The 25,324-nt window shown below is 38.3% G+C and overlaps 1 protein-coding gene across 2 annotated transcripts in view; it reads left to right on the top strand.

Moving 5' to 3' along the window:
- Positions 1 to 25,324, top strand: part of SARDH (sarcosine dehydrogenase) — a 135,578-nt gene that overhangs the window by 94,416 nt on the left and 15,838 nt on the right. For both annotated transcript variants that reach the window (XM_051980288.1, XM_051980287.1), the window contains exons 18-19: positions 22,652 to 22,814; positions 24,139 to 24,307. In XM_051980288.1, coding sequence (XP_051836248.1) covers positions 22,652 to 22,814; positions 24,139 to 24,307 — 332 coding nt within the window. The remainder of the gene's footprint in view (positions 1 to 22,651; positions 22,815 to 24,138; positions 24,308 to 25,324) is intronic.

Here is a 25,324-nt window from a genome sequence, read left to right as displayed (position 1 = left end):
GACACAGCTGTCAGTAATTTATCCCATGACTTCTTCACCCAAGTCATGACTTCTTGCAGACAGGACTTCACAAAGTTTCCGCGCTGATTTCTTTCCATTCTATTTTCAATGTAGTCATTGACTTCCATGTGCAAATGGTCCTTGAATGGCTTGTTTATTGCAATATCAAGGGTCTGGAGATAGGCAGTCATTCCTGCAGGAATCATTACTTGATCTATTCTTCTCTCTGCAAGGAAGTTCTTCATTTCTTTAGCGCGGTGAGTGCTGGCTGAGTTCTTCTTTTATCCTCCATCATGCCCCTTTTATCCTCCATCATGCCCCTTTTATCCTCCATCATTCCCCTTTTATCCTCCATTATGCCCCCTCACTCCCGCTTACATACTGGGTTTTTATGTTGTCCTGCCTCAGCTCTCCTCCGTGGCACTGCTCTCAGTGGCACCAGCAAGCAAATCACTGGGGAAGAACAGGATGATGCGCTCACTGCTGCAGCTCTGATTGGATGCAGCTCGGAGCGCGGCGTGTGTTTCACCCGGGTTGGGGGGGGGAGGGGGTGGACAGTGCATGCAGAGGGTACCGTAATGTAGCGTGTAGCACAGGGGATCACCTTCACTACAGTAGCAATCTCAATAGGGCTTATTTTCGGGGGAGGGCTTATTTTAGAGGAATCTCACACAGTAAGGGGAGGGCTTATTTTTGGGATAGGTCTTATTATTGGGGAAACACGGTAGGTCCAGCCCTTGGAATTGCAAAGTTCAACATACCAGTCAGTTCTCAAACCCCCTAATACTATTTACTTCATGAATGGTAGTGTGGTGTAACAGAGAGAGAGCTAGCCTTGGAGTGAGAAAAACTTGGCTGTACAGGCTTTGGGACCTGGATGAGTCATTTAACATCTCAGTTTTCTAAAACTAGAAATGACAGAAAAGGTTCTGACCTGTGTTGTAGGGGGAGTTTTCTTGCCTGGAAATTCCCTATGCCAAATAATAATAATCACAGGTTCTGCCTCTATTATTATCATCATTATCATCTTTTTTTCCCTATCCACTTTCCCCAAAGTCTTGATCTTCCTATAGTAGAACAAATGGAAATCTACTGTCTTGGAAGAAGGGAAGCAGGAAGCTTACAGAGGGAATATGCCGAGTCATTCATGTATTTGACAGTAAAACCAGAGAAAGCACTAGCCAAAGCCTGGCATCCGATATTTGGAGTTAATGGACCAGATTTCACAAAGTGCGTCATTATGTGCAAACTACTAGGCTAAGCCCAACAGACAGAAGTTTAAAAATGATTCATTTCTTTCCCTTCAGAAGCTTATAATTCAAAAGGGTGATATGATAAATAAACAAATAAACAAAAGGATGAGGAGATATTCCAAGTATAACTCCCCTTCCAGTTCTGTCAGTCATGCAGACCCTGGGGGTTCAGGGAAAAGTAGCCCTCAAGTAGTTTCCTAGTGTGGAGTTCAGAAGCTCTCTATTCAACCCATCGGACAGTACTTATATACTCTTTGATCAAAGGGCCAATAGTTGCCCTGTCTGGCGGTATGGTATGGTGATGGGCTGCCCCAAGTTCTCTAATGTGCAGGGTATCAAGCAGAAGGTACAAAGGTGAGATTGAGGAGAAGGATGAGGTTGTTATTTTTTGCCCAGTCAGAGTAAGAAAAAAACTACATAGAGAAAACAGTATCCTTGGGCTACATTAAGAAGAAATGAAGAGGGATTGTATAAGGTACACTCAGGCAGAAAAGGGCAGGGTAGAAGCAGCGAGCAATCTAGTTTGGCTAGAAGTTAAAAAATCATACCAAAGAGTTTTTATTTTATCCTATAAGCAATAGAGAACCACTGAAGTTTTTCCAAGTACCTTGACTTGGAAACTATCTTTTGATATTTTAATTAGAAATTAATGATGATATTCAAAAATCGGCCATCTTTGTTTTCAGTCCAATTTCAGGCCATTTGTTGATAATGCAACATATAATGTTTTGAAGATTTAAGACTTGTCTTAAATCCTATTTCATAGGATTACAGAATTTTTGATTTGGTGTTAAAGGGGAACTTAGGGTTCATTTAGTCCTACCCCTTCATTATATAGATGAAGGAACTGACACTTGTCATGATTGAGTGCCCCATATTGTACAGTAGCAACTCTAAGAATTGGCCCCCCAAATCTGGCATTCATTCCTTAGAATCATAAGTTTTTATGTATAAAGGCATGGGTTTCTGTCTCTATTTGTCCCTCATTCTATCCTTTTTAACTCTTTTGTGTGTCATAGCTCCCTTTGGCAGTCTGGTAAAGCCTATGGGTTCCTTCTCAGAATTATTTTTTAATAATAATAATGACAAGCATTTGTTATGCCTTAAAATTTGCAAAGTGCTCAATATGTTATTTCATTTTAAATGAATAAAATAAAATCCCTAAGGAAATCAATTATATTAAAACATATTTTTAAAAGTGAATTCACTGACAGAACCCTTGCTAGTCTAGACATTCTCTCAAGCCATTACTTAGAGGATTGTGAGTTGCTGTTTTGCTTCTTTCATTCCCTGCATTTGCACATGTCTCTAGAGTGGTGGTTTACCTAGGCAGAGAGAAGGGCATAATTTGATGAACTCTAGGCAGTGAATGTAAATATTGTAAAATTCATGATGAATGAGCAGTGATTTGGGAGCAGACAAAAGAGAAAATTTTCAAAGTGTACAACAGATGTGAGTGAATTTCCTCCTTGATCTAGAATTTTTCATTGGTGTGGTGATATTAAATGGCTAATGGGAGATCTTCTCCAGTGTAATTAGAAAAAGGTAGCGGGCAACAGGTGCATGGGATTTGCTTGTTCTGTTGAAGGTAGATGCTCTACAAGCACCATTGCTTGTCTCCATGCAGAGAGAACTCAGGGGTTTTCTAGCCTCTGGACAATGAGTGTGTAAGTCATAAGTCCCTTGGTCATATAGTGTTTGGCAAATTATTGGGGATTTCTGGCAGACTACCGGAGGGAGTTTGTCACTTTGGACTATGTCACCCATCATTTTAGCTCTATCCTATCTAAAGAGAAGGAAGACATGACAGGAGAGGGAGGATGAAGAAAGACAAGCATCTCTGTAGCTGGTAAGGAGGCCAATGGAAAATCTCAAGAAGTTACTGAGAGAGAGCAAAAAGCATGGTGGTATGGAATTTGGGAACCCAAGGACTCCCATCTGATTTCTAGCTTTAACACTCACTCACTGTGAATTTTGATAAGTCAGTTTCTTTATCTTTAAAATAGAGATAATAAAACTCTATCATATGAAAAAACTTTTAAAAACCTAAAAGTTTAATGTAGAAGAATATATGAGCCATAACATAAGAACCATATGTAATAACATAACCATAAATATTATAATAATATAATATGTGATAACATAACCATAAGCATTATAATATAATAATATGTGATAACTTAACCATAAGTATTATCATAGAGATAAATTGGGTCTTCAAAAGAATTAATGATAATTCATATTTATATTTCACTTTGATATTTATAAAGCACTTCACAAATGTTATCTTAGTTGATAGAGATTCAACTCTAGGAGGTAAGTGCTATTCTTAACCTCATTTTACAGATGAAGAAACTAAGGCAGACAGCACTTAAGTGACTTGCTTGGGGATGAATGCTAGTAAGTGTCTAACTTCAGATTTGAACTTAGCTCTTTCTGACTCCAAGTGATATGTATTCTTTAACTCTATTTTAAAGCTGTATTCTGTACTAGGTGCTGGATGTACAAAGATATACATCTATATGTATGTATACATATATATGCTTATGTTTATAAGTATCTATATCTATCTCTAGATCTAGATACTGTTGCTATGAAGTCTGAGATTTTTTGAATATATATATGTATATATATATATACATATATATATATGTCTGTAAGTCTGTGCATGTTCATGTATATATACATATAAAAAATGCAAAGCCCTAGTTCTCAAGGAGCAAGAGAGACAGAGAAATAGAAACAGAGAGAGACACAGTGTATGTGCACAGATAAAATACTGTTCCCTTAAGCCTGACCCTCTATAATGTATTTCTTACCTTTTCTTTTCCTTCCTTCCTTCTCTCCCTCCCTCCCATCCTCCCTTCCTTCCATCCATCCATCCATCCTTCCTTCCTCCTTCCATCTCTCCCTCCCTCTGTCCCTTCCATCTATACTTCCTTCCTTCCTTCCTTCTTTCCTTCCTTCCTTCTTTCCTTCCTTCTTTCCTTCCTTCCTTCCTCCCTACCTTCCTCTTTCCCTCCCTCCCTCCCTCCCTCTTTCCTTCCTTCCTTCCTTCCTTCCTTCCTTCCTTCCTTCCTTCCTTCCTTCCTTCCTTCCTTCCTTCCTTCCTTTCTTTCTTTCTTTCTTTCTTTCTTTCTTTCTTTCTTCTTTCTTTCTTTCTTTCTTCTTTCTTTCTTTCTTTCTTTCTTTCTTTCTTCTTTCTTTCTTTCTTTCTTTCTTTCTTTCTTTCTTTCTTTCTTCCTTCCTTCCTTCCTTCCTTCCTTCCTTCCTTCCTTCCTCCTTCCTTCCTTCCTTCCTTCCTTCCTTCTTCCTTCCTTCCTTCCTTCCTTCCTTCTTTCCTTTCTTCCTTCCTTCCTTCCTTCTTCCTAGAAATTTTTACTGATATCTTTTGTTTGTATATCCCTGAAAATTTTCCCAACGTCCCTTCCTCTTTGCCTTCCTAAAGAGTCATTTGATATAACAAGAATATTTTTAAAGAAAAGAGAAAGAGGAGTTTAAAAATGAGTAAATTTGATCAACTTATCAAAAAAGTCTGGAAATAGCTGCAATGTTCCACACCTGTGGGCTTCCCGCTGCTTCTTCTCTTGTTTCTTTGGAACCATGCTGTTCCTTCAACATTTATTGGTAATTGTTCTGTAGCTATCTTTCCTTTTATTTACATCATTATCATTGTGTATATTTGTTCTTGGCCCTGTTCACTTCATGCTGCATCAGTTCATGTATATCTACTTTTCTAACTTTATTTCAGCTTACTCTTTTCTCTGCCTTTTATATTCAAACCAAACTGGACTGTTAGCTATTCCTCAAACTGACTAACCATTTCCCACCTCTGTGTACTGGCACAATACATCCCTCTCTCCCCCCACACACCTCCAGATCTGGAATGGACTCACTCATTATCTTTGCCTTTCAAATTGTTTATCTTTGGGATCACAGATTTTGTTGGAAGCAACCTTCGAGGTCAATCTGTTCCTCATCAAGAATCCCTATTATACAATATCCCTGATAATCTAGCCCCTGACTGAAGATTTAGTTATTGGAAATCTAACACCTCCCTAAGCAGCCTTTCTCACTACTGAGCAGTGCTAGTTGTTAAGAAATGACTGCTCCCTTTTTGAATGACTTCCTTGATTCTCCTAAACTATTAATCCAATAGATTTAGAAGTAGGAGGAATGTCAGAAGCTTTCTAATGCAGCTTCCTATTTTCAGATGAGGAAACTGAGATGACTTGCTTGAGGTCATAAAAGTAGTAAATGATATAATCAAAATTTAAACCCCAATCTTTGGATAATCAAATCCAACACTTTTTACATTGTCCTGTGACAGCTCTGAGAGTATAAACTCTTCTCTAGGTTTGTTATAGTCCACCCCATCCCAATACACACACTCCTAGAATATAAACTGCTTGAGAGAAGGAGTTGTTTCACTTTTGGCCTCAGGGAGTTACACATAGGCATGAAAGAAAAAAGTATGGACTACTGAGTGAATCATTTGACCCCATTTTCTTCTCTGTCAAATAAAGAACAATAACCTCTGCTCTACCTACATTACAAGAGAAAAATCACTATAAGAAAGTGTTTTATATAGTAAATTTTATAGTATAGTTTTTATATAGTAAAAAAAAGTTTTATATGATAAAAAGGTTTTTATATGTAAAAAACATATAGTAAAATGCATCATACAAACATAAGATGATATCTTAATAAAACACCTGGATGTTTCTCTTGCATAATGTGAAGTCAGTTTGAGTTTTTACTTGAGTTCTAACATTTTATTCTAAGTTCGAAGTGTTTCTCCCAGACCTAAAAGTGCTTTTGAAAAAATGTGCCTTGGGAGCAGAACTCTGAATAACGGGGTCAAAACAAAACAAAACAGAAAAACAATGAGGATTCCAGAACAGCATTACCTCTGCTTCATGACCAAAAGGTGGGAAACTATTATATATCTGTCATCAAATATATAATTGTTTTTTATTTGGTCCCAAAGGAAACAACTTTAAAAAGTTTGTTGACTTCTCATGAAGAAGAGTTAAAACTCAAGGGACAATTGATGAAATGCCCATAATGTAAAAATAAAAGACTTCAATGATTTTTTTTTTGGAAAGGGAGAGGAAAGGGAAATGAACAGTGCATCTGGAATATAACCATATAATATAAGATTATAATAATGGAGTATGGTGGAGAACAATGCTGATCGTTTATGTGAACATCCTAGGCAGAAAGGATGCTCTTAGGAAAAAACAAAAAAACAAAAAAAAACACCAGAGACAGACAGATTAGGTTTACAAATAGCAAGTTGAATTCACTTTTCAGTTACCTAGATTATAAAATGGAAACAGTCCCAGTGTCAAAGACTCAGATTATATGTCTTAAAAATATGTTGGGTGTGTATGTTTAACATGCCGGGTTTCCCAGACAGGCTGGCATAGTCTCTGTCTCTCCTTTCTTCATCTCCTGCCTCCTCTTATTAAAATTTACCTAGCCCTCATTCTGTCATGGACACTCTCTGATAGAGCTGGCAAGGAGGAGAATGAGGGACCTCTCTCCAACTGCCAGCAAAAGTTGATAATTAAACCTGTCTGACGAGAAAGTTATAGTCTGAAAGCAGCCTGTGAGCAAGACAGATGCCTTTGCCATCTGATTAAAAAGCCAAAAAGCTTTCAGAAGACGTGTGTTTAATGTAATTAAGAGCTAAGTGGCCAATCCTCCAGCTGTCACTGACGCTCTCACATTCTTGGTGAGTACAGAGTCCTGGAGGGGAGCCCATTGGATGCGTATTCCTGTTCTATCTGCCCATCTTCTCCCCAGGCAGACCCTCCCTGTTATCTGGGCATTGCTCAACCACCTAAGCCCAGCTGGATGGCTACTGTCCAGGGAGAGCTGAAAAGCTGAGAGATGGACTATTTTCTTCTCTCCTCTTCCTCTCTGTTGCTTTAGCAAGCAGCAGGATGAATAAAATGAAAAATTAAGCCCATGAGTACTTTTTAGAAGTTTGTTTATTAAACGCTCAGGGGTTATCATAGATCAATTATTTTGTGAGAAGCCTCCTTACCAGTTCCATGGAGCCTCAACAAACAAGGATAGGACATGGCCTCTTTCCTCAAAGAGCTTCCAATCTACTACATTGATTGAATAAACTCATTAATTACAATTCATAATATCATAGATTTAGAGCCCTAAGACTTCTAGCTCTAAATTAGAGGCCATTTAATCCAACCTCTTCAGTTTACACATGAAAAAACCGAGGACCCCCAAAGTTAAGTACAGATAGGACCCAGATTCTCTGTCACCAAAGCTAACTTTCTTTTACTATACTGTGCTGCTTTAAAATGAATAAAGAAGGCAGGATGGGACAAAATTCACAAAAAAAAATGAAATTTTGTAAAGGTTTTAAAGAAAGGGAGTTTTGAGGATAGGAAATTACAGATAAAAAGTAGATGAAGTAGTTAGGACTAGAGGACCTCTACTAGTCCTTTCAGTTTTAAATCTATGATCTTAGAAAGAAGTGGTAGTGGTAGTGGTGTGTGTATTTGTGTGTGTTTCATTCAGCATATAGTAGTAAGGAGATTCCTGAATTTAGAGTCAGAGGATATACATTTTAATTTGATATTCATTATTTTTTGTGACTTTTGTCAAGTCACTTTCCCTTTGTGGGTCTCAGTTTCCTCATCTAGAAAGCAAGATAACCTTGGATTAACCAAGGATTCTCGGTTTGATCTCTCTGGAGTGTTTGGGTAGGAGATGGTTTTTGATCCACATCTTGATGAATGTGGGGTTTTGACCCAGAGAAAAGATGATAATCCAAGCAAAAGAGAATTCAGGAAAAAGGCACAGTTCTCGAGTAGATTTTATTCATTAGGGAATGAGGAGCCACTGAAGAATTTTCAGGAAAGGAGAAACATGATTAGAGATGAGCTTTAGGAAGCTTAATGTATGCTGCCAATTCTGTGGAATGCTTGAGGTTCAGCTTCCCCATCTGTTAAATAAGGGGCTGTACAAGATGCTTTTTGTTTCCTTCCAGCCTCCAAATTCTGGGGTCTCTTTCTTCTAAGCCCCTTCTAGTGCTCTTCTGTGACTCCAGCTGAGGCTCAGACTATGCCCTCCTTAAAAAGAAACCTATTAGGTAGGTGCAATCATGATTCAGAGTTCTAGGTGCTGGTATTCTAGTGATAAATGCTTAGTTGATTCCCTGTTTCTCCAAGCATAGCACCGTATAGTGCTATATATGCTAAGCATAGCTCATAGTAGGTGGTCAATAAGTATTTGTTGAATTAATGGAAAAAGAAAAATGGTATAACTACATCCAGTCCAGAAACTTTGTGTTTCCATGTTCTGCTTAGAATAGACTTCTCAGGATTACTCATTGTCAAAATAAGATACCATCTCCTTCCTTTATTATTATAAAGGCAGAGGAATGGGCCAGATGGTTTCCAGAGGAACCTTCTAACTTTGGCAGTTGGCTTTCTATTTCCATGTTCACTGCTTCTGGGGAAGGGTTGCCACCTCTCTTTTGAGCCTTCTGAGGAGGCGATGGAGTATAATGAAAGATGTCAGAAGATCTGAGTATGGGTTTTCGTTTTGTTGGGGTTTTTTCAGGGGCAGAGATCTATGTTTTCTTTCACAATATGACTTACATGGAAATATTTTGCTTAACTTCACATGTACTTTCTTAATCAAGCCTGGGGATGGGGATAAGGAAGAGAATTTAGAACTCAAAGTTTTAAAAACAAGTGTTTAAAAAAAACTGTTCTAAATGTAACTAGGGGGAAATAAAAATAGTAAAATTAAAAATCAATCAATTAATTAAAAGAAGATCAGGGTATCCCCATGGCTATGCAATTGCACAGCTACTCTAGCTGGCAGACAGACAGACAGATAGACAGATAACTCTAGGCTTACAAAATGTTTTATATATATTACAAGTTAAGTGACTCTGGATGAGTTGCCCAATCTTTCTGTACATTGTACAATAAGAGGGTCAAAATGGATGATTTCTGAAATCCTGTTTAACTTTAAAATATCATAATTCTTTGTTGACCTTCTCCAAACCAGACACCCTGAATCCCAGGATAATTAACTAGACCAGTGGCTCGCAGATAAAATTCTGTGCTGTCTAAAAAATGTGTTGACAGTACATCCCTCAACACAAGAAACTCAGTGCAGAAGTGGGAGCATTGTGCCAAGAATTTGCAGGAGATCAATTGGATTTTTACCAACCAGATGTGCAAGATAGATAGATATGTGTGTGTTTTGTATATTGACTTCGTGTCAAGCATTTGCAATTCGGTCAATATGAATCTCCTCTCCACCTATGCAGATCATGATCCTACCTTGAGTTGGTAGACAATTCAGGACAGTTGTTATGGTTAAAAATTCACCACTCAACATGGTAATGGACTTCTCTGAACTAAACTGGGCTGGTGCTCAGATAAGAGCTGTGCAATTCATTTCCAAACTCATACCCCCCAAATCTTTGCAGCTTTGTAGAACTAGCCAACAGAGCTTGTCCTCTGATGGCACTGGAGAAGCCATGATGATAAGGAGAACCTCCATGACATAGTGAGATGTATACAAGGCAGTAGTGAAATAAATAAATGCATGTATACAAATAGACATTTACATATGCATAGGTGTATACGTTCATCATATATCCAGAAAAGTTTGTGGCTCAAAAAGAGAGCATTAGAAATGAGAAAACTTTCTTACTCAGTAGGTGAAGAGGTCGGGACACACTTGTAAATGTTTAACAACTGGCTTTCTTTTTAAAAATGTATGCACAACACACTTTTATACTTAATCTCTGTTGTTAACATTTTATCCAGCTCTTTTTAAAGTCTAGACAATCAACAAAACAATAATTCAAGTGCTGTTTTTATAGCATTTGACTATTTCCAAGGTATAAATGTTCACACTGCTAATTTAACAATTGGCTTTCATGGCCCATATGAGCTGGTTCCAACATAGTCCTGTGAAGAGGCCATCATTACATAAGTCTTGTAGTATGCTCAAAGAACAAAGAGACACCCATATGTCTAGCAATCTGTGTGTGTTGGTTGCCTCCTCAAATAACAAATAGTGTCTAGAGTAAGGTGGGTGAGCGCCCTCTGCACTAATAAGGCCTTATCAGGAGTATTCTATTTAGTTCTAAGTGAAAATTTTGAGAGGACATTTAGAGAACTGAAACCTGTCCAAAGGGAAGTGGAAGGCTACCAAGATGGTGAGGGGATTAGAAACCATACCTAAATTATAGGAACTGGAGATGTTTAGCCTGGAGAAGAGAAGATTTAGGGGGACAGACTAATATCATCAAGTATTTGAATAGTTGTTCTAAGAAGAGGGATTAGATTGTTCTGCATGACCCTAGAAGGCAGGATTATGGGCAGTAGATAGAAATTTAGGAGACCATTCTAAGCTGGATGTCAGCCGAAGTTTCCTATCCATCAGAGATGTCCAAAATTAAATGGATTGCTCTGAGAAGGAGTGATTTCCCATTGGAGGTCTTCAAATGGAGAATGAGATGTCCATTTATTGGAAGGGGGTGTCAAAAAGTAGATTCTTGGTCAAATATGGATTAAGCCATATGACCTCTGAGTTCCTTTGCAACTGAGATTCTGTAACGCTTCTTGTCAGGAAATTTTTCTGACTATGTGGTATTATTTTTAAAAATTCCTCCCTAAGGTATTTGGATTAGTCATAGACTCACATAATCCTCGAATTCCAAGAGGAAGGGGATGGGGCGAAGTTTAGCCTCCCCTAGAGGCAGCCGAGCAGCCAGCTGTCCTCTCCGGCAAAATATTTGTGTCTATGCCAAAAGGAGGACATTTGGCTCATTAAATGCTCTTGCAACATGCCTCCTGTATTGGCTGCTTCTTCCCCAGAACCCCCTTTTCCAGTACGAAGGATCAAGATATGAATCTCTGGCAGTTACTTCAGTAAATACAGTTTTCTTAGCTCCTCCAAACAGTAGAGGCCTCCTTTGGAGAGCAGCATGCAAGCGCCTGCCATCACCAGGAGGAAAACTCATGACAAGTCTGGCTGATAAAGTGTTTTTCTTCTGAAAATTAATTTAAGGTTAAAGGAAATTTAATTTCTTTTCCCGTAGGTGTGTGACGCCCTAGCCACAGGAAAGGGGTTATCCTAGCAGTTATGATTTGATTAGTTTGGAGAGAGGAACTTTCCCCCATCTTGCACATGTTATATAAACAATTACACACCATTCATGGTCTCCTGTGTGAAAGTGTGAAGGGCAGACAAGTTCATACAATGTGTATTTATCAGTTGTCTTTGAGCTGCTTTCCAAGAATTGTAAGGTAATGACTTCTTTGTCATTGGAGGTGTTAAATAAGATTCTGAATGATCTTTTTCAGAGTTATTGTGGGATAGGCAGACCAAAGCAATAACAACAATGGCTTAATTTTTTTTTTTTTTTGGCATTTGCCTGTCCAGCATACTATGTAAATTGACATTTACAATTAAAGATATTTGTTCTACAGTTAGAACTATTCACCTTTTTAGTGTCATGGAACCCCTTTGGCCATCTGGTGAGAACCCAATGGGCTCAGAAAAAAATGTTTTTAGATGCTCAAAACATACAGCGTTACAAAGAAAATCAATAATATTGAAATACAGTTATTTTAAAAAAAACTTTCAATCAGGCTCACAGACCCCAGATTAAGAATCATGGTTCTAGAGGATTGTAGTCATACCTCTTAAAGGAACCAGGAAAAAGGTGAGTTGAATCTCCTCTTTAGTGTTTTGTTTAGAAGAACTTTGTCATCCTGCAATGGCCTTATTGCACAGTGGATTGATAATGATGTAACTAATTTCCAACACCAGATGTGTACAAAAGGACAAATGCATCCAAGTGTGATAAGACATGGAGATCTTTCTGGTATGTGAGTTACAATTCTTCTGAAGCCTTTAAGGGAAGGATCACAGTCTCATTGATGCAACAGTACCCACAAAAATAGAAAAGAGCTTTAGAGATGTCCATCAATTGTGGAATGGTCAAACAAGTTGTTACATATGATTATGATGAAATACTAGTGTGATATGAGAAATTTCAAGCAGGATGATTTCAGAAAAACCTGGGAAGACTTATATGAACTTATGCAAAGTGAAATGAGTAGAACCAGGAGTACATTGTACACAGTAACAGTAATATTATGTAATGATCTACTGTCAACAACTTAGCTATTCTGAGCAATACAGTTTTGAAGGACTTATGATGAAAGTGACTCCAGAGAAAGAATTGGTGGAGCATGAATGCAGATTGAAGATACTTTTTTTACTTTCTGTTTTTGGGGGAGAGAGGGGAGAGATTTGTCTGTGTTTTCTTTCATGGCATAACTTACATTAAAATGTGTTTTGTATGACTACGCAGGTATAACCTACTTTAAATTGTTTGCCTTCTTTTTTTTTCTTCTTTTTTTGGGGGGAGGAAATTGGGGTTGACTTGGCCAGGATCACCCAGCTAGAAAGTGTTAAATGTCTGAGATCACATTTAAACTCAGGTCCTTCTGATTGGAAGACTGGTTCTCTATTTATGGTACCATTTAGCAGCCCCTTATTGCTTGCTTTCTCAATGGGAATTGAGGGTGGGGAGAGAAAGAGAAAATTTGGAACTCAGAATTTGAAAAGAAAAAATGTTAAAATTGTTCCACATATAACTAGAGAAAAATAATAAAATTATTTTTAAAAGAGCCCTAGAATAAGGCTTTCATCGTGTTAAATAGAATCATATAAGTCAACCAGGAATTTTTGGTAGCATAGATCTAAAGGTTATCAGTATCTTGATGAGTCAAAAAATAAGCATTTAGATAATGTCAATTTGTCTTGGAAGGAAAATAAACCAGTTTGGGGAAAAGGAGGGGGTGTGATGTCTGAAGTATTTTGGACTTTTTAGATATTTGAAACATGGGAATTTACTGAAATTGAATCAAAGACAAGTTTTCCTTTACTGCTCTTACTTCCCTCTCTTTGATGCTCAGGTTTTTAATTCAGCCCCAGAGAATACCATTCTCACTCTGTGGCTCTTAAAAACCTTAGGTATTTAAAAGCCAGTCATATTTGTAAGGGCTGGCCCCAGAGTCTTTAGTACATTGTTCTAAATGTGTCTTAAACCATGAGCTGACGTACTATGGGAAGGTTTGGAAAGATCAGTGATATGGGTACTACCAGTGTGATTCCTCTCTGGGCTTCTTCTGACTCATATACTAAAAAGTCTTGAGTGCCAAGTGTGCTTAAGTTGATTTCAGTGTGCATACTAACTGCGCACACTAACACAACTCATGTAAGCTACTGCCTCAGTTTCTTTATCTGTAAAATGAGGAGGTTGAACCATTATGACCACGGAGGTTCCCTTCAGAACAATCCTGTTTTCTAAGGTTCCTTTGACTTTTAACATCTATAGAAATAAGATGAAATTTTAAAACTCGAATGAGCTTCATTAGATTACCAAAATCCTAACTAAAGCAAAATATTAGTATGGGATAGAACAGTAAACTTGTCAATATCGTTTAATATACTCTGAATTACATTGTAGTTATTTTTACACGTTTCATGTTCTCTGCTAATGGTAAATTCTGTGCTGACAAGAACATGACTTGAATATTTTCAAATTCCTCCATCATGCCCTGAATATAGTAGAAACTCTAAATTTCCTAGAATCACAGAGTATCAGAGTTGGAAAGGATCTTAGGGATTATCTAGCACAATGTTTCTCTCTCCCTCAGCCCTATATCATCTAGATGTAAAGGAAAAGAGATTCATAAAAAAGGTTAAATGACTTGCAAAGATCACAGTGGTGGAACTGAGATTTAATTACAGGTTTTCTGCCTTCCAGACTAGTGCTCTTTCCCTTAGACCATTTTTGTTGAATTGAATTGAATTGAATTCAGAATAGAAACAGCATTATCATCATCATCATAAATAACACCTAACATCTGTCCCACCATTTACCATTTTCAAGGAACTTTCATAGATACTCTCTCATTAAATCTTCACGAGGCTGGGGACAGAATGTTGGAAGCCAAGCTGGAAGCACCCAATGGCGGATACACTTGACACCTTAGCAGCTCAGAGCACAGTTTGTATCACAAAAGGTCTCTGCTCCAACCATTTAATTTTGTAGCTAAATTTGGCTGCTGATAACAGGATGCACAGCTCTAAGGCATTTTCAGTTCAAAGTAGCAGGTGCTTTAGATGCTTGGAGAACCACAAAGACATTCCTCCCCCATTTGGTTGCTGGATTGCATTTACACATCTCACCTGCTTTCATTTTATTGCTCTTGATGGAAGGCTCATCTTTTTCTGGACCCACATGCAGTAGTTCCTTCCCAGCTCAAGTGGAGAAACAAATCATGTCAGATGATCGTAGAAGAGCTTTTAACTAGAATTCATTATATCCAGAATAAAATTCAGCTGGGGGAGGGAGTGATGGTGGTAGTGCCGTCTTATCAGAATCTGTTACAAATTCATGGGGGCATAAAGGGAAAAGGCAGCCCTAAGAGAGGATGCCATATAATTGGATCCTGGTGACAATTTAGGGCAAGGGTCCTCAACCTGGGGTTTATGGATTCCCAAAAGGTTTGCAGATAGATTTCAAACAATCTGTGAACTTGGATGAGTAAAAAAAAAAAAAAATTCATCTTTATTTTCACTGGCCTCCAATTGAAATTTAGCATTTCATTCTATTTTTTAAAAAAATATTATTTTGAAAAGGCATCCAATAGACTTCATCATATTGAAAAGGGGTCTATGAAGGGATGTGTTACAACTGGCTCTTACTGCTTTGAGAGAGCCAATTATTAAATTTTCAGGGTGAGCTTTTAGTCCAATCCTCTGCTCTCAGTCTTGCTTTGTAAATATGTAAAGAAAAGGAGATTTATCTTTATGATTACATGACTTGGTAAAGATCACAGAGGCAACAGTAAATGGCAGAACTGAGATTTTGTTATAGGTCATTTGACTTCTGATACCTCCTATTTCCGGAGAGTTGATTGTTAAATTCTTAAGGAGTGACACCTTTGAAATCCAGGAAATGCTATAAATTTTGTTGATTGTCCAAACTTAAGAATGTGGTAAATTGTTAATAATGCCGATTAACGTTAAAAGTGTGTTGTGTATACATTTTTAATGCATCAGGCATGTTGTTGTTTTTTCAGAGCAAGTCCTTAAATATTTATCAGCATACCCCTGAGTTCATGACATAATAAAGATTAACAGCTAGTGGGGAAACACAGTAGCTGTTGAGAGCTCTGTAAAGCAAAGCCTAGGAAAATTTTCCTTCCATCTGGGAAGAAGCCTCTCACCCCAACCAGTCAGGGAAGAAATGCATCTTGCCAGCATCCTGGGGCCAAAACCCTGTTGCCTCACGCTAGGTACCGCTCTCCTCAAACCGGATGCTTGTCTTTTGCCTTGTCAGTGGCTTAAATGCCTGAAAGTTGTTCATAGCAATCAGAGCCACAGCTAATATTCTGTTGGCATATTCACTTCCTAAGGAAAGCAACATAAAACATCTCCTCAAATCAACTTTACATGCACAGGGCAGATGGAGAGGAGATGTAGGTCAGGAATGGGCCAGAGAAGGAATCACCTGGGGCATGGTTGCCAGGGAAGAAAGTGTCCCAGCTGGTTGTTTCCTTTTAGATGTCAAGCTCAGTTGACTCCACACTGCTGAAGGAATGGAACCCTAAATTTTGGTGCTCTGGAGCAAAGCCCTGTTCACCTCTACCTAGTTATGATTTTATTAGTAATTGGGCATCAGAAGAACTAGGAAGAGACATCAAGGAAATTTGTCCAAATCGCTTAATAAAAGTTCTAACCCTAGAAACCCGATCTAGATGGAAAAGCCTTCTAAACTTAAGATCTTCCTAGGTATCCCGGCTGAAATATTTCCATTTGCTGTCAAGCTGTTCACATTTGATCACTCTTACAAAAAGAAGCATTAGCCTCTGCAACAACCGCAACTACTTTCCTCAAAACAAAGGGAGATGCTGTCATCCTCCCAGTGCTACTGAGAAGGGTCATTGTGGCGCTAATTGTAAATACGGAGTTGTTAGTGCTATGAATAATCTGCCTGCCATAGTCATTGCGGGCTTACTTCAATAATGTAGTCTTGGAATCAGAGATTCTTTACATTGAAAAGGACTTCAGATGTTATCTAATCTAAAATCCTACCCAATATAAGCATTTTTTCCCATCAAATCCCTACTGGAAGACATGATGACTTAGGGGCAAGATTATTAATTTTGGAATCAGACCTTACCTTCAGATCTCAGCTCTGTAGCTTCCTAGCTAGATCACTTAGAACAGGTTGCCTTTCTGAATCTTGGTTTTCTCATCTATAAAATGGGGGTGTGGTTTGTGCTACCCATCTCTCAGGGTTGTTATGAAGGATACACTCAGGAAACCTTAAATCACTATACTTAAGTGAAATTTGTTATTTCTGTAAGGAACTCAAATACCTCATAAGATAATCCCTTTCATTTTAACAGTTCTAGATATAAGAAAGGGATTTTTTGAGGCTTGTTTTGGTTTTGTCTTGAGCAAAAAAATCGATCTTTCCCAAATTCTACCCTTTGTTTCTAGTCTGATATGCTTCAATCAAACTCTCTAAGTCTATTTAGATTTAGTAAGTCTACTCTCCTTTCTGTATAACCCTTCAAATATTTAAAGACAGTAATTATTTTTCCATGTGGGACATCTTTCCTCCAAGTTCAACAGTCCTCAGTCCTTGAAAGGTCCCTTGGGTGCTCTGATTTCAAGTTCCTTTAGCATCCTGGCTGTCCTCCTCTGACCATACTCCATCTTATCAATATTCCTGATGATCTTTCCTAGCCTTCTGTATTAATCTCATTCATGCATTCTCTCTCCTACTCAGACTGCTCTGTTGGCTGCTTTCCATGACATTCTATTCTCCCGCCCTGGTGCATTCGAATGAGTTATCCTCCATGACCAGAATTTACCCCCCTTACCTCTCTCCCATAGATTGTGGTTGTTGTTCACTCATTTTAGTCATGTCTAACTCTTTGTGACCTCATTTGGGTTTTTGATGTTTTGTTTTGTTTTGGCAAAGATACAAAGTTGTTTGCCATTTCCTTCTCCAGCTGATTTTACAGATAAGGGAACTGAAGCAAATAAGTATCTGAGTCCTGATTTGAACTCATGAAAATGTGCCATAGAATCCTTCAAACTACCAATTCCTACATAAGACTTATCACCTCACAGTTATTAACTCTTTCCTCTTCAAATATGGAAACATAAGATCAATAGAATCATAGATTTAGTTCTATAAACGTAGATAGTTTAGCTACTTCATTTTGCAAATGAAGAGACTGAGACCTTCAAGAGATAAGAGGTCATATAGGTTACCTTAGTGAAAGAAACAACATTCAAACTATGCCTTCTGATTCCACCTTTGACACTTTTTTCTCTTGGACCATGTTGCCATCTTCTAGTGCATTCTAACTTACCCCAGGAGAATGTAAACTCTCAATATAGAGCCTGGTCTTTTTTGTCTTTGTATGCACTGAGCCATGTACCTAATATATGTTTAAGTTAGATCAACTTGAAAAAACATGGTATCCAGGGCCGAACACAACACTCTAAATGGTATCTGCCCCTATCCCCTGGCTCTAGACACCTTTTTATCAACCTTCTCATCTTTCATTTTCATTCTGACTCATGACCTTCAGCAATTCCAATCAAAGAAATCCTCTAGACCTTGGTTTTTTCCCTCCCTCGGTTTTATCCTATTTAGAAATGCCATGTTCAGGCACAAATCCCTCTTCTGGAGTAAGAAAGAGGTCACTAAAAAGTACCAGATGTTAGCAGTTTCCAGCTGTTAATCATCAGGAACTAATAAAGACTCCATGGTGATAATTACTTGGGTCGATGTTGAGAACAAATTCAATTAGACCAATTGGAATTTTTTCATACCTTATCTCCTTGGGAATACATAAAACCTCATCTTGGGTTTAGACAGTATTTGTGGATTTGACCTATGACACTTTTCTTCTGGGAGCTCAGATCATCTCCCACATGATCACATGTGGGTCTGGAAAGGGATGAGTTCTAGTAGCACACATGGAGGAAAAACCCAGAAAGTGGGAGCTGCTCTGTGTCACACCTTGTAGCAGGTACAAGGTCTCCATTTCCCCATTGCCCTCTCTATTCCCTTTATAACAAAATGAAGGCACAGCTGTATGTTACTGTCTCTTCTCACATATTATTTGATCTGTCTCTTATTCAATCTGTTCTCTTAGCTTTCTCTTCTCAGTGCTTCCAGATTCTCCATTCTTCATAAAGGTGTTGTTACATTCTAGTATTTTAATCCCCTGTTCAATGAAGGTGTGAATATGACATTCTCAGCTTCAATCACTTGTACCTTGGCTTCATCTTACAAGAATACCTTACGTTAGCTTACATCTTTTACACTTTGCAAAGCACTTTTCACATCTGTTATTTCTTTAGTTTCCTCTGCTCTTGGAGTTTGAGAAAATCCTGTATGGTTTCTCTTCCTGACAGCCACCTGGGCATTGGAGCTCCCCACTTCATTTCACCAGGTTCACTAATGTCAATCAGCTTGTCTTGATCACCCAGTCTGCAAATGGGATTTGAGTAATGTACATACTCTCTTGGTCTCTTTTTATATTATAATGGGGAGCAATAACAAATAGCCTGATTTTCTCTTCCAAATACAGACCAAAGTTTAACAACCACTCTAGTTAACACTGTAGGAAGAGTCCAACTGAAGGTGACTTAAGAACTATTAGACCATTTAATATATGGTTTTGTTTTGTTTTTAATTTTTATTTTTCCTGCTAGGAAATGAGATTGGCTTGGCAGCCTGACTCTCCCTCATAGGCTGTCTAAAATTAGAATCCAGTTGACAAGGCGATTCTTATGTACCACCAAAGCCTGCTCAATGGATGCAGGGAAATGTCAAAAGTACAGTTTCTGTTTCAATTTTGAGGTTCAAAAGACCTCAGCAAATGCAAGCACAGAGTAAATTTGTGCTGTTTCAAAAGCTTTTAGACTCCAATTCCTCAGGTACCATTCGATTAGAGTGTCAGGTTTACAATGGAATTAACGTCCCTGGTAGTCTAGGAGATCCTACTCATTGCTATTCATTTATCACTCCAGCTATGAACAGCAGAGATCACAAGGTACAAGTCCTCTTGCCCTTTAGCTGCCTGAACACTGTTAGCTTGTGGATCCTCCTGAGGGCTCTGAAGTACCAACTGACAGCTCAGTTTTTAGGTTATACCAGTCGAAACATGTGCTGAGTCCAGGAAGTCACCTCCCCAAGGACCTATGTATTAATGTTGTTTAGTTCTGCCCCAGAACACTCCCCCTAACAAAAACTGGAATCCTTCTACATTTACAGATCCTGAGATACCCCATACTCTGAAATCTACTAGATAGAGACTTAACCATTAGTCATTCCCATTCGTGTGGGCTGTAGCCACCAGGGAGGTCTCAGTTCCCATATCTTTAGGCCAAAAGGGGAAACAATGACTTATGATGGTGACGAGATGGAGACATTTATTGAATTATCTGTTGTCTGGTTGATCCTGGCATCTGGATTGCAAGTTCCTTGAGGGAAATGGTTGTTTTTAAGTTTGTACTATCTACTCAATCCTCTCCATACTGATCAAAAATATACCAACATGAAGTTGTGAACTGATCCAACCATTCTGGAGAGCAATTTGGAACTACACCTAAAGGACTATAAAACCGTGCATCCCTTTTAATCCAGCAGTGCCCCTGCTAGGTCTGTATCCCAAAGAGATCATAAAGGAGGAAAAAAGACCTACGAGTATAAAAATGTTTATAGCAGCTCTTTTTGTAGTAGCAAGGAACTGTAAACTGAGTGGATGCCCATAAATTGGGGAATGATTGAATAAGTTATGGAATATTAATAAAATGGAATACTTTGTTCTATAAAAAATAATAAATAAGCTGATCTTAGAAAAGCCTGAAAAGACTTACATTAATTGATGCTGAGCGAAGTGAACAGAACCAGGAAAACGTTGTACATACTAACAGCAAGATTGTATGATGATCAACTATGACAGACTTAGCTCTTCTCAGAAATATAGTGATCTGAAGTAATTCCAGTAGACTTGGAATAGAAAATGCCATCCACAGCCAGGAAAAGAGCTATGGAGACTGATTATGAGTCAAAATATTATTTTTACCTTTTTTCATGGTTTTTCATTCTTTTTATGTTTTCTTCTGATTTTTCTTTCCCAACATGACAAATATGGAAATATGTTAAAAACTGATTGTACATCTATAACCTATATTACATTGATTACTGTCTTGGGGAGGAGAAAGTAAGGGAGGGAAGGAAAAAAATTGGCTCAAAATCTCACAAAAATGAATGTTGAAAACCACCTTTACTTGAAATTAGAAAAATAATATACTATTAAAATAATCTTCCTACCTAGAATCCTACCTAGAGCATCTAACATGTAGGTTCTCAATAAGCTTCTTTTTTAGTTAGTAAAATTAGTCTTTTATTAACTACACCTAAAATGAAAATTGTCTTCTATCCTAGGTATGGCCCTCAAGGCTCTATCCTCAAGGTTCTATCCTTATCATTCTTGAAAAGGGAATTTAGTTAAGTCTCCCACTTCCACTGTAGACCCACATCCCCATATTAGCTAAGTTTTATGATCTTATGGTATTAACTTTTCAAAGTGTTCTACATATCTTATCTCATTTTAAGGACATAGAGAAGGCTTTCTTTCTGCCAAATATATTTCCTGTCCACTTGCTCATACCACACTTATCAGTATATGAAATTCTACCATTAGAGAATCATTCCTTTGATTTGTGGTTTTAATCTTGTTTGAAATACAAACTCTCCTAGAAGAGGTAACAAAGGATTCTTTATTGCTCATTTATACCTTAAGGTGAAAAGATTTGATCCATTCCAGGGAGTAACTTTTTTTCCCCAGTTAAATGTAAAAACATTTAAAATACATATACATTCATTTTTTTTTTACATATTTCCATATGTATCATGTTGGGAGAGAAAAATCAGAACAAAAGGGAAAAAACCATGAGGAAAAAAGGTGAAAATAGTATGTGTTGATCTACATTCAGTCTCTATAGTTTTCTCTTTCTGGATGAAAATTGTGTTTTCCATTCAAAGGTTACTGGAATTGCCTTGGATCACTGAACCACTAAGAAGAACCAAGTCTATCATAGTTGATTGTCACACAATCCTGCTATTGCTGTGTACAATGTTTTTCTGGTTCTACTTGCTTCAGTCATCATCAGTTCATGTAAATCTTTCCAGGCCTTTCTAAAATCAGCCTGTTCTTCATTTTTTTAATAAAACAATAATATGCCATTACACTCATATACTGTAATTTATTCAGGCATTCCTCACTTGATGGATATCTGCTCATTTTCCAATTTCTTCCTACCACAAAAGGGCTAACAAACAGTTTTTGCACATATAGGTCCCTTTCCCTTTTTTATTATTTCTTGATGATATAGACCCAGTGATGACGTTGCTGGATCAAGGGATTTATACAGTTTTACAGCCCTTTGGGCACAATTCCAAATTGCTTTCTAGAATTGTTGGATCATTTCACAATTCCACCAGCAGTGTATTAGTGTCCCAGTTTTCCCACATGCCCTCCAACATTTATCATTATCTTTTCCTGTCATCTTAGCCAATCTGAGAGGTATAGAGAGGAACTTCAGAGTTATTTTCATTTGAATTTCTCTAATTGATAGTAATTTAGAGAATTTTCATATGACTATAGATTTCGGAGTAACTTTTAATACTGACAACCAAAGACATTATCACAGGGGGAAGTGGTAGAAGTGCCTTGAACTTAACTTCCACATCCTCAACAATCTGATGGGCAAAGAAGGAAAAAGTACTTAGGACTGGGAATTAGGATGCCTGACTTCTGATGCCAGATTCCTCCAACTCCCAGGATGACCTCAACTAAGTCAGCTCCATTGTCTAGTTTTCTCAGGTATACAACGAGAAGGTTGGACATGACATTCGGAGCCTTTCTGCTCGGACAGTCTGTGATTCTATTTGTTGCTGTTGAATCATTTTCACTTATGTCCATTTGAAGTTTTCTGGACAAAGATACTGGAATGGTTTGCCACTTTTCCAGCTCATTTTCCAAATGACACTGAGGCAAACAGGGTTAAGCGACTTGCCTGGAGTCTCACAGCTAGGAAGGGTCTGAAGTCAGATTTAAATGTAAGAAGTTGAGTCTTCCTGACCCCAGGCCTGGTCCTCCTTTGTTCCCCCTGGCTGCCGAGACTCTATTACAAACACGTATTTGGAGAGGATTATAAAAGGGGTAGAACTGAAAACAAGGTTGAGAACTGGCCTCTTGTTCTCTCCACAGGTTCGAGCCATGAGACTGTCTTTTGTTGGTGAGATGGGCTGGGAGCTGCACGTGCCCAAGGCATCCTGTGTACCTGTTTACAAAGCTGTGATGAAAGCAGGTGCCAAGCATGGCATTGTCAATGCAGGCTACCGGGCAATAGACTCCCTGAGCATCGAGAAAGGTAGGTCCTTGTTGACCCACCACACCCCAGAACCCTCCCTGAATCTGGGTCTCCTCCCAGGCATTATTGTGATCTAACAAATCTGTCTCCACCTAGATTGCTTATTTCTTATTGCTCTGGACATCTTTTCAGATTTCCTGGCTTGCTCCTTATTCTATGCTATGCTTTGACACAAATCAATGCATCGTATTTGCCGTGGCCATATTACCTTTCCTTCTCAAGGGAACTTTCAGACCCTAAATCTCATTTTTCCTAATTTCAGATTCCCTCTGCCTTTCAAAGGTATCATTAGCTAATTTTAATTTTATTTTATTACATCTTTTTATTTACAAAACATATGCATGGGCAATCTTTCAACATTGACTCTTGCAAAACCATCTGTTCCAAATTTTACCCTTCTTCCCCCCACTCCCTCCCTCAGATGGCAGGTAGTACAATATATATATGTTAAAATGGATGTTAAATTCAATATATGTATACATATTTGTACAGTTATCTTGCTGCACAAGAAAAGTCGGATCTAGAAAGAAACAAACCTGAGAAGGAAAACAAAAATGCAAGCAAAAGTAACAGAAAGAGTGGAAATGTTATGTTGTGGTCCATTCTCAGTTCCCACAGTCCTCTCTCTGGGTGCAGATGGCTCTCTTCATCACAAGCTCATTGGAACTGGTCTGAATCATCTCACTGTGGAACCAAGAAGTGAGATCCTGTGCCAGTGTGTCCCATGTGTCACAATCAATTCTAAAGTTCTTCAGAGAGACCTTGATAATGTTCTTGTGTCGCTTCTTCTGACCTCCATATGAGTGCTTGCCTTTGTGGGTGGAAAAAGACTCCCTAACATGTATCCTGATGTAGTCATCCTGGGCTTGAGATGCTGCACTCCATTTCTTGATTTCTAGCCTTTTCTCCTTGTGTCTCTCATACCTGGACTAGCCACCTTCTTCCACATTTGCTGCTGAATTCCCGCACTTCCTTTAAATCCCATCCAAAATGTTGCCTTCTCTGGGAAGTCTTCCCTAAACTCTCTTAATCCCAGTGCCTTTCCTCTTTGAGTTACTTCCTATTTATTCAATATATAGCTTGCTTTGTATATATTTGTTTGCATGAGGTCTTCCCAATTTGATTGTAAGTTCTTTGAGGACAGAAACTGTCTTTTGCCTCTTTTTGCACCCCCAGAACTTAGCACAGACACTTAATGAATGTTTGCTTATGGCTTGATGGCTGATGGATTGAAACAACATCCTGCAGGAAGTAACTGGCTATCTTTGTTCTGATTAAGTCCTGCCATCCTTGACTCTGTGATAACACTGGGCATCCCCTGCAGGCTACCGACACTGGCACGCAGACCTTCGCTCGGATGATACACCTTTGGAAGCAGGGCTGGCTTTCACCTGCAAACTGAAGTCCAGCATTCCCTTTCTGGGGCGAGAAGTCCTAGAGAAACAGAAGGCTTCTGGTCTCTTCAGACGCCTGGTCTGTTTTACCATTGACAAGTAAGTCCTTCTGAGGCTCCTTCCCACCATACTACTCACAACTCTGGCTGGGTACAAAACACTCCTTGCCTAAACCTTCACCCAATCAATTCTGCAGCTGGGAGAAGACTTTTTAAAAGCAATAATGGGAGCATTTTAGATCCTCTTCAATTTGGTACCTTCTTACTTTTCTACATTTCATGTTGCATTCCAGTTTTTTCAGGCAATTTCTCTATACAGAATTCCCTATACAGCCAGACAGAACTACTTACAGCCTGCAGCACTTTTCTACCTTCACACTTTTGCTCCAGCTGGGGGGTTTTGTATGTGAATTAACTTTTTCTAGATCTGTTGAAATCATTACTTTACAACCTAAATCAAATGCCACTCTTTTATGAAACCTTCCATGAATACAGCCAATGGGTTATTGCCTTCTAATCCTTGGACCAAACAAAGAACTTTGTTTTCCATTTTTAATATATCTATAATATACTATTTTATATTATAGCTATTTGCATAGTAAATATATGAAACCACTTTATTAAGCTGTGTGTGGAAAGATAGAGTTGTATTTTACCGAATTCTGAATTTCACACACCCAAAATTATAACTATGTGTTGAATTGAATTTATTTGAAGTGTAATGACAACCTACACTGGGCAAATAATGATTTTTACCAAGAGAATAAATATATTTTGATTCTGTTTGTTTTTCTCTCCATCTTTGTGGGTGGCGATGGATGAGAATAATTTTAATCAATGTTTTCAAAACTAGAATAACTTCCAGACTGTCTTCATTTGGAAAACTAAGATGCTCCATTTACTCCTTACATAACTATCACTCTTCTCCAAGGAAAGGCTACAGCCAAGAATAAGAAGAAGGGGAAAGTGTTTCTCATTGGCTTCAGATGTTCCTTAATTCATATAGCCTTCTTTCTGTCTGGTCCCTCAGAGAGCTATTGATGCTGAGACAGCATCTCCTATGAGCAGGATGGGTGGGCAGGAGGCTGGTGGACTCCAACATGAATCAATAGTCTCA

This window comes from Antechinus flavipes, chromosome 2 (assembly GCF_016432865.1).
Source record: "Antechinus flavipes isolate AdamAnt ecotype Samford, QLD, Australia chromosome 2, AdamAnt_v2, whole genome shotgun sequence".
In the NCBI taxonomy this organism is placed as follows: Eukaryota; Metazoa; Chordata; class Mammalia; order Dasyuromorphia; family Dasyuridae; genus Antechinus; species Antechinus flavipes.
This window is presented reverse-complemented; position numbering and strand designations above follow the sequence as displayed.